The sequence below is a fragment of the Erinaceus europaeus genome, chromosome 10 (assembly GCF_950295315.1).
Source record: "Erinaceus europaeus chromosome 10, mEriEur2.1, whole genome shotgun sequence".
Lineage (NCBI taxonomy): Eukaryota > Metazoa > Chordata > Mammalia > Eulipotyphla > Erinaceidae > Erinaceus > Erinaceus europaeus.
Window position 1 is genome coordinate 86,235,614 of NC_080171.1, and position 18,635 is coordinate 86,254,248.

The 18,635-nt window shown below is 37.9% G+C and overlaps 1 protein-coding gene across 4 annotated transcripts in view; it reads right to left on the reverse strand.

Annotated features, from left to right (window-relative positions):
• ASTN2 (astrotactin 2) overlaps positions 1–18,635 on the reverse strand; it is a 1,286,255-nt gene that overhangs the window by 567,152 nt on the left and 700,468 nt on the right. For all 4 annotated transcript variants that reach the window (XM_060200048.1, XM_007521936.3, XM_060200047.1 and 1 more), the window contains one exon: positions 3,788–3,938. In XM_060200048.1, coding sequence (XP_060056031.1) covers positions 3,788–3,938 — 151 coding nt within the window. The remainder of the gene's footprint in view (positions 1–3,787; positions 3,939–18,635) is intronic.

The following is an 18,635-nucleotide window of genomic DNA, read 5'->3' on the forward strand; positions in this document are numbered from 1 at the left end:
CAAAAAAGGGCTGGATAGTATGACTTTTGATGCCTGAATGTCTTGTCTAGAGTCGAGTTCAACAAAAGGTCTCCTGCCCATGCTTAGAAAAGCAGGGAAATACAAAGGAATGACATAAGTGTGATATTTATGAGGGCAGCAATTATACAAAGAAGGTATAATGTTTTCACTATACCATGATTTAGAACTTTCTTTAGTCTGTCCTCTACTCTGATAAAAATCATGCAGTTTTTATACTTATACACAGAATAAAGGGAGTCAGTGCTGACTTTTCAAATGGTATCTTGCTGACATCACTATGTTTGTCAGATTTACATCATTTCAAATAGAGAACAATTTTGTACTCTGTAGTTAGTTGGAGAGGAAACTAAATCTCTCTCCTTTCTCTGATGCTTCATTTATTGATTGCTTTATCACTGGTCAAGATATGATAATTTTCCTGATAATAATTGCAAATTAAAACAACAGGATCACTCTTTAGAAAGTATCTCCTGGATCAGCCTCCCTCCCACATCACTATACACTCGGATTTTAGTTGCTTGCCATAACAAATTACCACTAACTTGTGGGTTAAAACTGCATAGATTGATTTTCTTCCATTTCTCTAGGTTAAAAGATCAACAAAGGTCTCACCAAGATAAATTCAAGGTACCTCCAAGGCTGCATTCCTTTCAACAAAGTCTAGGGATGAATTCATTATCTTGACTTTTCCAGCTTCTGGAGACTTTCTTTAGATTGTATGAAAAAAAATGTTTTTTTTTTTCCCATCCTCAAAGCTTTGTACCACTCTGAATCCCTCTGCTGCCTCTATCTTCCACAGTGAAGGACTCTGATTATTAATGACTGACCTGTCAGAAAATTAACTTGAACCTATCACAAAGAAATTACAGTGACTGGAGCTCAAAAAAGGGGAGGAACATTAAAAGCCAAATAAGATGATCTTGTAAATGTTAGGGAATGTACCTAAAAGAGAATCTCAGCTTTATCCTCAATAGGATAATTATATGAAGTAGTTTACAGGAATAAAGGGACTAGAAAAAATCATATAGGTTTGAAGTATCTGGATTCAGAGTATCTAGACTTCATTTGCCTGACAGAAAACTATGAGTGGCAAACATGGCTGAGTATTCTTCCCTGGCATGTAAGCAATCAACTGCAGATGGAAACTTAAATATGCTCTCTTCCCATATTCTTGGCCTAGAAGACATTCCTCATGCACTTAGTATAGTGGGAAAATTACATGCTTAATAAAGTTACCTGGTCTCAAATCACCTTGAGGTGTGGTTGAGGAGTATGTGGTCATTATATTAATGCCTATATGGACATCCTCATACCATATCATCATATCCTAAATTATGTGGCAACATAGATGTCCTGGGAGGCACCGTCAAAGAAGGAGAGTAATGGGCAAAGGACTGATGAGACATCAAGTAACAGAAACTGAGAGGTGATGGTCCAGCACCAAGTATTCTTTTTACTTTTATAACTTAGAAGCTTATCAGTCGCCTTGAACTCAGATTTTCAGGAAGAAGTAGGAGGTAGAAAATCCAAAATGACTAGAATCCACTATGAAGTGATGGAACAAAACAGAAATAAAATTTATTTGTAAAAAAATTATATCTGGGGAGTCAGGCGGTAGCGCAGCGGGTTAAGTGCATGTGGCGCAAAGCGCAAGGACCGGCTAAGGATCCCTGTTCAAGCCCCTGGCTCCCCACCTACAGGGGCATCGCTTCACAGGTGGTGAAGCAGGTCTGTAGGTGTCTATCTTTCTCTCCCTCTCTCTGTCTTCCCCTCCTCTCTCCATTTCTCTTTGTCCTATCCAACAACGGTGACATCAATACCAACAATAATAACTACAACAATAAAACAAGGGCAACAAAAGGGAATAAATAAATATAATAAAAAGAAAAGTAAAACTAAGGAGAGATTCTAACATCATTTTTCAAGTCTTTCTAGCCCATTGTGATTTAACTCCTGTTTTGAGTTAATATGTATCACCCCCCCCACTACCAAGTAGCTTAAATTGAACTGAGTAACTTTAAATGACATTTAAAGTCCTAAGAATTTAATCAATAAAATCTCCTAGTGGCCACCTACTTGGGATTATCTGCTGATCTCTGAACCTAAAAGTATCTTTTCACTGGATCATCTAGTCTTTGCATGAATTTACTTGAGAGTGATTATTTCCACAATTATTATTGTGTAGGTGTTTTAACAGTGTGTTCTCAGGAAAAACAAACAAACAAACAAACAAACAAAAACCAAAAAAAAACCCACTAGTTCACAAAGGGATTTCCTTATCTTGGCCCTAACCTTTTCCTTTGTCTTTTCTTCCTTACCCTCAAATTTACTGAGAGGAACACTGCTGGAGTGTTGAACCAAATCCACAAATTCCTTCAGTTTTCCACCAGCATATTAAGTGAAATAGACTAAAAACAACAACAACAACAAAATCAAGTATGTGCAATAAATGACAACAGGTGATGAAACAATGAAGATAGGGATGGGGGGAATAAAGATCCTTAGAAAAATCTTTATTTATTAACTGGCAGAGGAAAGTTTCATAAAGGAAATGAGTCTAGAAATATGATATATGTCCACTTATTTGCAATAGACTTGGGAGGCAATTTACCCTATGCAGAAATAATATGGCATGAGCAGAGGTTTTGAGGCATTATATAGACAAACGTATGTTGAGAGAACTCCATCTAGTTAGCTCCATGAGTGTATAGTGAAATAAAGTAGTGGGAAGATCAAAAGGGGCTATATCTAAAGGTCATTAAATACCAAGGAACAAGTTTATTCTGTAGTCAATATTTCACAAGTATACTTACAAGCCTCCACTCCCCCCACCTCTCCTCTGCTCAAGTATTTGTTAGAAATTAGGTGCCTAGGGGTATATCTACCCCTATAAAGATTTTATTGTGGATCCCAGGAGCCTGCATTTTTATAAAAGCATCTTAGTTCAATCTTACAAAATAAATCATATTTTAAAATATTTTTGTTATTACGTTTATTTATTTATTGGATAGAGATAGCTAGAAATCAAGAGGGAGGTATGTGATAGAGAGGGAGATTGACAGAGAGATACCTGTTTCACCACTTGCAAAGCTTTAGCCCTGCAGGTGGGGACTGGGGGGCTCAAACCTGGATCCTTGAGTATTGTAACATGTGTGCTCAAACAGATGCACCACTACCCAGCCCCCAAACAAATCATATTTCGTAGACAGCAAAGATCTTCATATTTATTACTCTGTATCCTTATCTCAGATTAGGCACTATAGCTTCTTGCAAACAAGACTGCCATTCATTTTCCTTGTCCATATATGTATCATGCTTCTGTCTTACCCACCCCCATCTTTTGAAGGTAATGCCAAGACCAGATTTTCCAAGAAGCCATCAATAAGCCTTCTATCTCAGTTTAAACTTTCTCTTTTGAACATCTGGATGACATGGAGCCTATTATGTTCACAGAGATAAGACATTCCCTCCTCTCAGCTAAATGAACCATAAGCTTTCAATGACTGGTAAATCTCAAGGAAGAATCTATATTGTCTGTTGGGCAACAAAGTTCTAATATCTCATTTCATTCTAGCAACAGTTCTATGAGACAGACAGAACAAGTTTAATGATCCCACTTTACAGATGAAGGAACCAAGGAAATCTACTGTGGTTCAAGTCACAGAAGTAGGAACTATGTGTAGTGTGATGCTTCTGGACCACCTACCATAATAGGGAAGGGCCTCCAGGAAGTAGTCATCATTCTTAAGGGGCAGTGAGCACTTACCACACATCCTGAGGAGTCCACCTGGCGGTCAGACACACACTTGAAGTTTCTAGTGCAGCCCCCATTGTTTCGAGAACAGTCACGAACTGGTCCAAAGGAAGACAGCAGGTCATTGATGGTTTCAAAGTATGTGGACAGCATTGCTTCTTCCCTTGGAGAGAAAAGGAATGGTTAATCTCCAAAAATAGCTGTATTAAAACATCAAAATGGGCATATGTTACATTTGAGATTACATTTGTAGTCAAAATAATAATACTTTCTTGTTGTTGCTGTTGCCACCAAGGTTATTGCTGGGGTTCAGTGTTTGCATGACAAATCATCTGCTCCTGGCAGCCATTTTTTCTTTTCTTTTAATTTCATTGACCTTCATCATTTTGGAGTATTTAAGAGATTTTGATTTTGTCAAAAGGTAAACTATGACTTAGCAAGGCAAAGCATCTTACTAAAAATATGCATTTTATAATGTGGCAGAACAAGATTTTGTGTTAGTCTGCATTTGAATCCACAGAAAAAACTTGCTACATTATATAATTTTATTTATATATTTGAGAGAGAGAGACTGAGAGAGACCAGAGCACAGCTCATCTCTGCTACATACAATTCTGGGGAAGTCTAATCTGGAGCTCAACACATAACTTATATATGTTATTATTTAAGTTTCTAAAGATTCCACAACCCCCAAAGCAATAATGGACACATTCTGAGTATTCTAGCCTTATAGATATGAACTGAAGCTGTAAAATCCAAAGAATCTATCTTAAATCGTGAAATCTATAAAAACAGCAAAACCAGCGCACACACATAGAAGTTTTAACCATAGTACCCTAGAATTTTATTTTTTTTAGACTAAACATCACAGTCTAGATTAAAAACATCACATAATCTGGGATGCGGAACAAAGATGGCAACTTTGGAGCAGCAGCTGCCATGAGCTCCAAAAAGCAGCAGCTTGGGACTTGGGATTCTCTGGAAAGGGTAGGATACTGGCCTGTCTGTAGAAAGGTGAACACAGGCTGGTCAGTGTGACACCAAAATACAGTCCCATAACTCACTCAGCTGACAAACGGAGGCCATGGGGAAAAGAAAGGGAAATCTTTTGACTATTTGTGAGCTCACCTCTACCCCTCTATCCCAGAACCAGCCCCCAGGGGCTTGACAGTCCCTTCTAGCAGGCTTCCTGCTGAGATATTTTCTTTACCAAGATTCCTGGCTCACCACTTGGAATGACACTCCAAGTCTTTTCCTTTTTGTTTAACTTCACTTTTTTTAAAGTGGCTGGAGCTCTATTTGAGTGACAAACTAGAGAACCAATCATAGCCTCATCCCTGCCTGGGAAAGACTACCTGGAGGTTTTTTTTTTTTTTTTTTTTGCATACTTCTTACAATTGGCTGTCTTTGCTCAGACTGCTTATAGTCAATCCGGAGCAGTCCAAGCTGAAGACTGACTGTTAGCATTTTTTACTCTGTTTTATTTTATTTTATTATTAATGTTATTATATGTGTGTGTCCCTTTTCCCTCCTCCTTCTTCAGGTTGAACAAAATTAGCTGTTGTTTTTTCTATTGCTAGGTGACTCGGTGTCCTATCCATTGTGAGAAGAACTTGTTTCTCTCTACCTTTCCCTCCATTCTCCTTTTTCCCTCCTCCTAGCTAATTAAAAAACAAACAAACAAACAAACAAAAAAAACCTCTTTCTTTTCACTGCTATTCCTTTTTTATTCATATCTTCCTTCCTCCTTTTTTTGCTTTCTGAATTAACTGATACTTACTTGTGAATTATTTTGGGGAAAAAAAAATCTGGTTCAGAATGGACTATGTGTGTGTGTGTGTCTTCTCTACTCCCATTTCTCCTCTTTCTATCCCTAGAATTTATAGTGGACAGTAGATTTCCATAATTGTCTATTTTTACGTCCCCTTTTTTCCTTTCTCTTTTTTTCCTTTTGTTTGGTTGCTATTTTTTCTTGGTCTTTAGGTATTGTTTGGCTAACTGATATTAGTTGAACTGCATCAATCCTTGCTTAAGTTATTACTGTTGTAATAGCTGAGATTGGTGACTACATTTGTCATAAAGGTCTTTAGTACAGTGTGTCTTGTACTCAAAACACAACAACTGAAGAACTACAGAACAGAAAAATAAAAATCACATCAATAAAAAAAAAGAGGTTAAATCAAGAGCAAATAAAAGTAGTACCACAATGAATCAGGATAGGAGCCCAGAAGAAACTCCAAATCACTCAGAAGTAACCAATGATAAGAAAAATATGCAAGCAATAGTAAACCTAATATTCACAGAAATGAAGACAACTACGGAGGAAAGGGCTATCAGAACTAGGGAAACAACAGATGAGACCCTCAAAGAAAATATAAGCTAACTCGAGCTAATTAGAGAAGTGAAAGCTGAAATAGCTGAGCTAAAAGGCCAATTAGCAGAACAAGCTAATACTATAACTGAACTAGAAGCTGAAGGAAGGGAAAGCATATTAATAGAAGCAGAAAACAGAATTAGCCAGACAGAGGATGAGCTACAGAAAATTTAGAAAAAGGTAAAAGAGCCCCAGAAGAGATTGAGAGACACTGAAAACAACAACAGAGACATATGGGATGATCTCAAAATAAGTAACATTCGCATAATTATCTTACCAGAGGAAGAAAGAGAGGAAGGGGAAGTAAACAATCTAGAGGAAGTAATAGAAGAAAACTTCTCAGACCTAAACAGAAAGGAATTAAGATTCAAGAGGCCCAGAGAGTCCCAAACAAAATCAACCCAGACCTGAAGACACCAAGACACATCATAGTTACAATGAAAAGAAGTAAGGATAAAGAAAGGATCCTAAAGGCTGCAAGAGAAAAACAAAAAGTCACATACAGGGAAAAATCCGTAAGATGTCTCCCCTCAAACTCCAAAAGCCAGGAGAGAATGGCAAGATATTGATCGAGCCATGAATGAAAAACGGTTTCAACCAAGGATAATATGTCCTGCTAGACTTTCATTCACACTAGATGGAGGAATCAAAACCTTCTGAGGCAGACAACAGTTAAAGGAGGCAACCATCACTAAACCTTCCCTGAAAGAGGTACTAAAAGACCTCTTATAAACAAGAACATCACCATAACACTTGCAATATATCAGAGCAAGTAAAAAAAAAAAAGTTGAACAATGGTACTACAATACATTCCATGTGTAATATCAATAAATTTCAGTGGCTTAAATTCACCCACTAAAAGGCACAGAGTTGTAGGATGGGTCAGAAAACACAACCCAACCATATGCCACTTGCAAGAATCCCATCTGACCCAACAAGACATATACAGATGTAAAGTGAAAGGATGGAAAACTATTCTACAGGCTTATGGAACACAAAAAAGGGCAGGACCAGCCATTCTCATCTCTGACACAACAGACTTTAAATAAAGTAATAAAAGATAGGCAAGGCCATTACATAATGATTAGAAGATCAATCAGCCAAGAAGATTTAACAATTATTAACATCTATGCACCCGATGAGGGAACCATCTAAACACATCAAACACCTACTGAAAGAACTATAAAACACAATAGTAGTACAATAATAGTGGGAGACTTTAATACCCCACTCTCATACTTAGATCAGTGAAGCAGAGAATCAGCAAAGAAACAAGAGAATTAAATGAATAGATGAAAAGACTAGACCTCCTGGACAATTTCAGAGTTCTTTACCCCCCAAACCAGAAATACACATTCTTTTCACATCCACAAAGCAAATCCTCAAGGATAGACCACATATTAGGCCACAAAGACAGTATCAACAAATTCAAGAGCATTGAAATCATAGCAAGTATCTTCTCAGACCACAGTGTAGTAAAGCTAACATTCAACAACAAACAGAAAATTACTAAAAGTCACAGAATTTGGATACCCAATGACATGCTGCTTAAGAAAACTGGGTCAGAGAGACACTCAAGCAAGAAATTCAAATGTTCCTGGAAACAAATGAAAATGAAGATACAAGTTATCAAAATATTTGGGACACAGCTAAATCAGTATGGAGAGGAAACTCATAGCTATACAATCACATATTAGAGAACAAAAAAAGCTCAAATAAATTACCTTACTGCACACCTTAAAGAAATAAGATGGATGGAAATCACTAAAATTATAGTAGAAACAAACAACATTGAAAATAAGAGAAACATACAAAAGATCAATGAGCCAAATGTTGGTTCTTTGAAAAATTAAACAAGATTGACGAAACCTAGCCAGACTGACTAATAGAAAAAGGGAGAAGACTCAAGTAAATAGAATTGTAAACCATAGAAGAAATATCACAACTGATAGCACAGAAATAAAAAAAAATATGTATAACTTTTACAAAGAACTATAGGCCACCAAGCTAGAGAATCTGGAAGAATTCCTAAAAATGTATGCCCTTCCAAAACTGAACCAAGAAGAACTAGAAAACCTAAATGGACCAATCACGGACAAAGAAATTGAAACAGGTATTAAGAGTATTCCCAACAACAAAAGTCCTGGACCAGATGGCTTCACATATAAAAAATCTTCAGGAAACAGCTAATACCCATACTAATAAAGCTCTTCCACAAGATCGAAGAAACAAGAACACTCCATTCCACCTTCTATGAAGCCAAAATCACCCTGATACCAAAAGCAGATATGGACACAACAAGAAAGAAAACTACTGACCAATATCTCTGATGAACATAGATACCAAAATATTAAAAAAGATCATGGTCAACTGGATACAACAGTATATCAAAAAGATTGTTCATCACAACCAAGTGGGATTTATCCCAGGAATGCAGCACTGGTTAACATATGTTAAGTCAATCAATGTCATTCACCACATCAATAAAATCAAAACCAAAAGACACATGATTATCTCAATAGATGCAGAGAAAGCCTTTTCAAAATCCAACAACCATTCATGCACAAAACACTACAAAGAATGGGAACAGATGGGAAATTATCTCGCCAGAAACAAAAATAAACTCCAAATGGACCAAGGACCTGGATGATAGACCAGAAACCATCAAATACTTAGAGGAAAACATTGGTGGAACACTTTCCCACCTAAACCTCAAGGACAACATTGATGATAAAAACCGAGTTGCAAGAAAGACTACAACAGAAAATAATGGGACTACATCAAATTCAAAAGCTTCTGCCACACAAATAAACAGCCTGATTACACATCTTAAAGACCTATAAGAAGAATAACAAAGTAACCCTAAAGCAACCAGAAGGACAGAAATCACTAAAGTTAGGGCAGAAATCAGTAACATTGAAAATAAAACCATACAAAAGATCAACGAAAGTAAATGTTGGTTCTTTGAAAGAGTGAACAAAATCGACAAACCTTTAGCTGGCTCACAAAACAAAAAAGGGAAAAGACCCAAATAAATTGGATAGTAAATGAAAGAGGAGACATCAATAGAATATAGAAATAAATAGAAATAGAATTGAGAGCCCAGAAGTAAGGCTCCATACCTATGGACATCTAATCTTTGACAAAGGTGCCCAGACTATTAAATGGGGAAAGCAGAGTATCTTCAACAAATGGTGTTGGAAAAGATGGGTTGAAACATGCAGGAGAATGAAACTGAACCACTATATTTCACCAAATACAGAAGTAAATTCCAAGTTGATCAAGGACTTGGATGTTAGACCAGAAACTATCAGTCACTGCATACCATGCAAGGCTTTTATGAACAACTACATTCCACCAAGCTAGAGAACCTGGAATAAATGGACAATTTCCTAGATACCTACCAACTTCCAAAACTAAGTAAAGAGGAAGTAGACAACATGAACAGAACCATCACAGCTAATGAAATTGAAACAGTTATCAAAAATCTTCCCAAAAATAAAAGTCCTGGACCAGATGGTTTTACAAATGAATTCTACAAAACCTTCAAAGAAGAACTAATACCTCTACTTTTAAAAAGTCTTTGAGAAGATTGAAGACACTGGAATACTCCCTTCCAGCTTCTATGAAGCCAACATTACTCTGCTACCAAAAGCAGACAGGGACACAACCAAAAAAGTGATTTATATGACTAAAAATTAATAGGAGTGTACATAAACAGCATTCCCACCACCAAAAGACTGTGTCCCATCCTGTTCACCCTCCCTTCCTAGCCCCCACCCAGTGAAGCTGAATATCCACCCTCACCCTCAACCCAGGTTTTTTAGTTTGGTGTCAAATTTAGTCAAATCCTGCTTTGAGTTTCCCTTTGTGTTTCAACTTCTGTTGATGAGTGGGATCATCCCATACTCATCTTTATCTTTCTGACTTAGCTCACTTAACCAAATTCCTTCTAACTCCATCCAAGATGGGTCAGAGAAGGTAGGTTCATTGTTCTTAATAGCTGCGTAGTATTCCATTGTGTCCCAAAACCTATATATAGACCAGGTCCCGTAAGATAGAGCATATATTCACATGTATCCGTAAATTAGGGCAAAATATATACCTGAAAGCAAAAATGCATAATAGTCTGTAGTGAGTCAGTATAAAGTTCATAATGAAATAGTGTCTATTTAGACTTACTCCTCACCTACTTCCTATTACAGTTCTCTCACTCACTCCAAAGCCAACCTTATCAAAGCAAGGACTGCAAAAGCTGAATAAGGGCAAGAGACTGGCATACTTGAATGATGACTCTTTAGTCACTATCAGCCCCTCCCATCATCTGGGGCCCTATTTGGGGAATCCTGGTTTTCCCAAACATGCAAATTGGGCCTAGACCACATATAAATCCCTCTTTCCATTGTTACTGGTCATGTCTATCAGGAACAACAAAATAGACCCTTTTATGGGGCCCCATAGAAACTTTCCCCCTAGTTGGATCAACAATGGTAGAGAATATTCCATCCTCTGAAGGGAGGAAGAACAACATACTTTATGGTACACCTGAGGAAGATGGGTTGATATTGGGGCAGCTTTGAATGTTCCTACTCATGACCACAAAATGTGAGCCCAGATATATAGGGATGCAGAGGTCATATAGGTTCCTAAGCTGAATATGGGCCTAAAATCAGATCAATCTATGGGGTTTATAGTCAACAATACAGACCAATATCTCTGATGAACATAGATGTGAAAATATTGAACAAAATTCTAGCTAACTGGATACAGCAGTCTATTAAAAAAATTGTTCATCATGACCAAGTGGGGTTTATACCAGATATGCAAGGTTGGTTTAATATACGTAAATAAATCATTGTGATCCACCACATCAACCAACAAAAGCAAGACCAAAAACCACATGGTCATATCAATAGATGCAGAGAAAGCCTTTAACAAAATACAACATCACTTTATGATCAAAACACTACAAAAATGGGAATAGATGGAAAATTCATGAAGATAGTTGAGTCTATATATAGCAAACCTACAAACAACATCATACTCAATGGTGAAAAAATGGAAGCATTTCCACTCAGATCAGGTACTAGACAGGGCTGCCCACTATCACCATTACTATTCAACCTAGTGTTGGAAGTTCTTGCCATAAGCAATCAGGCAGGAGCAAAAAATTAAAGGGATATAGATTGGAAGAGAAGAAATCAAACTCTCCCTATTTGCAGATGACATGATAGTATACATAGAAAAACCTAAGGAATCCAGCAAGAAGCTTTTGGTAATCATCAGACAATACAGTAAGGTGCCAGGTTACAAAATTAACATTTAAAAGTCGGTGGCTTTCCTTTATGCAAATACTAAGTTAGAAGAAATTGAAATCCAGAAATCAATTCCTTTTACTATAGTAACAAAGACAATAAAATATCTAGGAATAAACCTAACCAAAGAAGTGAAAGGCTTGTATACTGAAAATTATGAGTCACTACACAAGGAAATTGAAAAAGACACAAAGAAGTGGAAAGATATTCCACATTCATGGGTTGGAAGAATTAACATAATCAAAATGAATATACTACCCAGAGCCATGTACAAACTTAATGCTATCCCCATCAATAGCCCAAGCACATTTTTTAGGAGAATAGAACAAATGCTACAAATGTTTATTTTGAACCAGAAAATACCTAGAATTGCCAAAACAATCTTGAGAAAGAAAAAAGAACAGAACCGGAGGCATCATAATCCCAGATCTCAAATTGTATTATAAGGCTGTTATCATCAAAAAAGCTTGGCACTGGAACATGAATAGACATACTGACCAGCGGAATAGAATTGAGAGCTCAGAAGTAAGGCTCCATACCTATGGATATCTAATCTTTTTTTTTAAATTTTTTATTTAAGAAAGAATTAGTGAACAGAAACATAAGGTAGGAGGGGTACAACTCCACACAATTCCCACCACCCAATCTCCATAACCCACCCCCTCCCATGATAGCTTTCCCATTCTCTATCCCTCTGGGAGCATGGACCCAGGGTCGTTGAGGGTTGCAGAAGGTGAGAAGATCTGGCTTCTGTAATTGCTTCCCCGCTGAACATGGGCGTTGACTGGTCGGTCCATACCCAGTCTGCCTCTCTCTTTCCCTAGTAAGGTGTGTCTCTGGGGAAGCTGAGCTCCAGGACACATTGGTGGGGTCTTCAATCCAGGGAAGCCTGGCCAGCATCCTGGTGGCATCTGGAACCTGGTGATTGAAAAGAGAGTTAACATGGATATCTAATCTTTGACAAAGGTGCCCAGACTATTAAATGGGGAAAGCAGAGTGTCTTCAATAAATGGTGTTGGAAAAGATGGGTTGAAACATGCAGAAGAATGAAACTGAACCACTATATTTCACCAAATACAGAAGTAAATTCCAAGTTGATCAAGGACTTGGATGTTAGACCAGAAACTATCGGGTACTTAGAGGAAAATTTTGGCAGAACTCTTTTCCACATAAATTGTAAAGACACCTTCAGTGAATCCAATTACAAAGAAAATTAAGACAAGCATAAACCTATGGGACTACATAAAATTAAAAAGCTTCTGCACAGCTAAAGAAACTACTACACAAACCAAGAGACCCTTCACAGAATGGGAGAAGATCTTTACATGCCATACATCAGACAAGAGGCTAATAACCAGAATACATAAAGAATTTACGAATCTCAACAACAAGACAACAAATAACCCCATCCAAAAATGGGGGAAGGACATGGACAGAATATTCACCACAGAAGAGATCCAAAAGGCCGGGAAACACATGAAAAAATGCTCAAAGTCTCTGATTGTCAGAGAAATGGAGATAAAGACAATAATGAGATACCACTTCACTCCTGTGAGAATGTCATACATCAGAAAAGGTAACAGCAGCAAATGCTGTAGAGGCTGTGGGGTCAAAGGAACCCTCCTACACTGCTGGTGGGAATGTAAATTGGTCCAACTTCTATGGAGAACAGTCTGGAGAACTCTCTGAAGGGTAGAAATGGACCTACCCTATGATCTTACAATTCCTCTCCTAGGGATATATCCTAAGGAACCCAACACATCCATCCAAAAAGATCTGTGTACACATATGTTCTTGGCAGCAGAATTTGTAATAGCCAAAACCTGGAAGCAATGTCCAACAACAGATGAGTGGCTGAGCAAGTCGTGGTATATATATACACACACAATGGAAATATTTATATATAAATACTACCCAGCTATAAAAAATGGTGACTTCACCATTTTCAGCTGATCTTGGATGGACCTTGAAAATTCATTTAAAGTGAAATAAGTCAGAAACAGAAGGCTGAATATGCAATGATCTCACTCTCAGGCAGAAGTTGAAAACCAAGATCAGAAAAGAAAACACAAGTAAAACCTGAACTGCAAATGGCGTATTGCACCAAAGTGAAAGAATCTGGGTTGGGTGGATGGGGAGAATATAGAACCAGGAAGGATGACAGAGGGCCTAGTGGGGGTTGTATGGTTATATGGAAAACTGGGAAATGTTATGCATGTACAAACTATTATATTTACTGTTGTTGTAAAAAATTAATTCCCCAATAAAGAAATTTAAAAAAGAACCAAAAAAAATTAGTAGCCAATAGAGTAAAATGGCAGGTTACAAAATTAATATACAAAAATCAGTGGCATTCTTGTGCACAAACACTAAGTAAGAAGAAATTCAGCAAAATAAAAGCGATCCTGCTTACTATAGTAGCAAAAAATAATTACATATCTAGAAATAAACCTAACAAAAGTGAAAGACTTGAATACTAAAAATTACGAGATGAATAAACTGCAGTGTTTACTGAGTTCTTACCATGTGTGGCTCAGGATTCTAGGTACTGTAGACAAGGCAGTGGCCTTGAGAAAGCTCACTGCCTCATCTGTGAAATCTTTTTTTTTTCCCCCCAGTCATAATCAATTAATTTTTCCCTTAAATCCATTGTCCACATCTACATAATTCTATTTTTGTTTGTCTACAAGATTATAAGATTGCAGAGTATCATTCCACCTGTATCTTTACTCACTAACAACCATCATAGTTCTTCCTCATAGAGTCTTAGAGACAGTTTGCAACTGGGCTAAATTTCTCTTTTTCTAAGTTCATGTGTTTCACTTCTCTCTATTTCACATATGAGCAACACCATTCTTCACTAAGCACAATAATCCCAAGTTCCATCCATACCAAAAGGACAAAATATGATCTTTTTAATTGGAGGCTAGTATTCCACTGAATATTTGTCATATAAAATGCTATTTAAATCTTATTGCTTCTGATGAATGACTGCATGGTTTCATGAAGAGAATGTGACTTCTTTGATTTATTCATCTTTCTCTAGCCTCAGCACAGGGCCTAGTAAGAACTGTCCTGATTAAATACTTTGCAAGTGAGGTAAAGAAAACAAGATATGAATAGTTTCCATCAGTGAATAGTTTCATCAAGATTTTACTCTAGGACATTCCCAGGCTCATCTTTACCTCAGATTTCCTACTCAAACCCCCCCTTTAGCCCCCCCGCCCATGGTTGAAGCTGTGGTTATAAGGACACAAGAGAAGATGGGAGGAGATTTTTCAAAATTAACTTTTATTTCCTAACTTTGTACAATTTGAATGACAGGTGGATGGGGAAAGACAATTGGCAGTTGCTGAATATTTTTGAATCATGAAAGGAGCCAAGGATCCTAGGAAGACATTAAGGCTGTTAAAATATTAATATTCCCAAAGGAGATGAGAAAATAAGACTTGCAGAAAGGAAATTAAGGAATAGATAATATGAGAAAGTAAGTGTTGGTAGCAAGAAAAGAAATAAATATGTAGAAAAACTGCTAGAAAAAAGGGGATGATAAACAGTCACACAGTCATACAGGAGCTAAATGGAAGGATAGAAGACAGAGAGGTGGGTATATGGATGATAGATGGATATAAGATAGATAGACAAGAATGAATGGATGAATACAAAGCTATATAAACAGTGACAGAAACATATAGATACCTAGAGAGACTATGGGAATGAGGGAAAATGGAAACAGAAAAGACAGATAAAAATGAAGTAAGGAGAAAGAGAGATAGGGAAAGATAGGAATAAGTAACAGAGACTCTGAAAAGAGTAAGCATCAAGGTAGATACAGAACAAAGCTACACATGAATGGGAGAGGGGGAAGGCGGAAGAGAGGTGGAGAAGGGAGAAAAGTTTGGAAAGAATAGAGTGAAGTGGGTGGACATAGACTCCAAAAGACTGAATGGGAGTGAAAACACAGTACATACACACAGAGCACAGACAAATCAGTGGAGAGAAATAAAAGAAGAGAACAAGAAAAAAAAGTCACATTTCAATGGAAGCTAGGGACAGCACAGGCTACACAAATAGGGAGGTTGTTAGCTTTTCAAAGGATTGATTCTGCATAAACATCAGTTATGTGAGAGGGAACATACTTTAAAAGAGAAAGACCTGCCACAGAGGCTGTTACTGAGTCTGGAAAAGTGATTGCGTCAGGCTGTGTAAATGAAAAGTCTGAGAGCAAGTGTGAGAAGAGTTTTAGACAGATGCTGGCATTTTCTTAACTTGGGACTCCATCCCTCCCATCAACTGTTGAATTAAGGGCTGGGCCTTAGGGCTGTCACAATAGGAAGGAGCAAAGGAATTAAGGAAATGGCACAGAAGGTGGAGTTGGATTGGAAGAAAATATGCTATACTAAGGAACAAATTGTTTAACAATCTGGAACCTAAAGGCAAGAATATAGTAGCTGAGATTTGGGGTTTCCATTTTGGAAAAAAAAGTCAGTAGGTCTCTTTCAGGTATATTCCAAGGGGCCCATGACTTTACTAGTTTTTGCCTGAGCTTGACAGATAATATACAGGTAGGCCAAAGTTATTATCTGGAGAGATGGCATCAGGGTTGGGAAAGACAGAAACAGGCTGGGAGTATGGATCAACCTGCCAATGCCCATGTTCAGCAGAGAAGCAATTACAGAAGCCAGACCTTCTACCATCTGCACCCCATAATGATCCTGGGTCCATACTCCTCAAGAGATAAGGAATAGGAAAGCTTCCAGTGAAGAGGATGGGATATAGAGCTCAGGTGGTGAGAAATGTATGGAATTTTGCCCCTCTTAACCTATGGTTTTGTTGATATTTTTTATTTTTATTTATATACTTTTAAAATTTATATTTATTTATTTTTCTGTTTTGTTGCCCTTGTTTTATTTATTGTTATAGTTATTATTTTTGTTGTTATTGATGTCGTCATTGTTGGATAGGACAGAGAGAAATGGAGAGAGGAGGGGAAGACAGAGAGGGGAGAGAAAGATAGACACCTGCAGACCTGCTTCACTGCCTGTGAAGCGATTCCCCTGCAGGTGGGGAGCCAGCAGCTCAAATCGGGATGCTTAAACCAGTCCTTGTGCTCTGCGCCACCCGTGCTTAGCCCACTGTGCTACTGCCTGACTCTCGATTTTTTATTTTATAAATAAATTTAATTTAATTTAATTTAAAACAAAAGAACGTCAGCTTTGGAAGAAGTCACCATCATCACTAACATAACCTTCAGCCTCTATAACTGCTTAACACCTTTTCTGTGCAATCTCCCTTCATTTCTACAGTAGCCCTATGAGGCATACATTTGTCTCCTGTGGCACAGCTGGAGACAGTGGGTGCTAGGGGAGATATATCATTGTCCTTTTTCACATGGGATATGAATCACTAAGGTCAGGTGTGCATGCAAGATAGCCTAACAACAAGTCTAGGGATTTCTCCATGCCACATATAAGCTTGCTTTGCAACTTTTGCATTACTGGGCAAGAGCTCTCAAATTGGACCCTGGTAGAAATGTGTATCCCATACCAGTCTTAAAGGAAAAAGAGGAGGAAATGCAGCACCTTTGTAATCTTTGTGTGCCTCCCAGTGTTTAATCCCAGCTTGCTTGCTTGTTTTATTTTTTCATTCCTCCTCCTCCCTTTTTTTTTTTTTTTGGTACTGCATTTTAATTTGAATCCATGCTGAGATAGAAAGAAACACATAGTATATTAATTTCCTCCAAGAGTTGCCATAGTAAGTCCCACAAACTGGGTGCTACTAAACTATATATATTATGTATTATTTTTTCTCACATCCTATTTGATGATTTGGGTGAAAATCCCAAATCAAATTGTCAGGAGGATCTTGCTTCTATTGTACTCTTTAGGGCAGAGTATTTCCTTGTCTCTTTATAATCCTCCATGGCTCCTGGCAAAGGATATAGAGGCATCACTCCAACTTCTACTTCCTTTGTCACATGTTCTTTCTTGAGTCTATGTGTCCTTTCCTGTTTCTCTTTCTCCCTTTCCCTCCTCCTTCAGCACCCCTCCTCTTCCTTTTTCCTCCTCCTCCTTTTTTTCTCCTCCTCCTTCTTCTCTCCCCCAAAACCTCCTCCCTCCCTCCCTCTCTCTCTCTGTCTTCACCAGGGTTTCACTGATCCATGCTGACCTTCTCCATGTTGAAAGAGACAAAGACAAAGGCAGAGAGAAAGAAATATACCATAGCATGAAAGAATTTGGGCTGTGCTAAAACCTGGGTCACATATATCAGAAACCAAATGCACTATCCAGATGAGCTATCTTGCCATCATGCTACTCTGCTTACAAGGATGGCAAAGATTATATGTAGGACCCACTGCCACACCAATCCATACGACCAGACCTTAATTAAATTTATTTGTAAAGGGAGTCGAGTGGTAGTGCAGTGGGTTAAGCGCACGTGGCGCAAAGCGCAAGGACAGGTGTGTAAGGATGCCAGTTGGAGCCCCCAGCTCCCCACCTGCAGGGGAGTCGCTTGACAGGCAGTGAAGCAGGTCTGCAGGTGTCTACCTTTCTCTCCCCTCTCTGTCTTCCCCTCCTCTCTGCATTTCTCTCTGTCGTATCCGACAATGAGGACAACAAGAATAACTACAACAATAAAACAAGGGCAACAAAAGGGAATAAATAAATAAAAGTATATCTGTAAAGATTTTATATCCAAATAAAGGTGCATCCTAAAATTTAGATTTGAAGTTATTTCAGAGGTACTTTACTCAATATACTGCATGAAGATTGAAAGAAAATCTTCAGGCTCATACAGTGTGGCAGAATACCCTACTCCCTGGCTCTCACTCCAGTGATTTCAAAACCATCTGAGTCTTTCCTATACCAGCCTCTGTGTGCTACAGTATATATATATATATATATATATATATATATCAGGCCTGTGAAATCTTAGGAAAAGGAGCATGGTAAAGATACTTTCCACATAATCTGCACCTTAATTTGAGAGAGCTGACCAACACTTAGTACTCAACATCTAATCCCCCAGGACCTTTTTCTTATATCCACCCTACAGATTAAGGATCAGGAAACTTTTATATACAAGAATATGTGTTACATACCTTGGATTTTCAAGGCATTATCTGCAGTCATGGAGAATATGGAAGATGCAATTGTTGACCATGACTGTG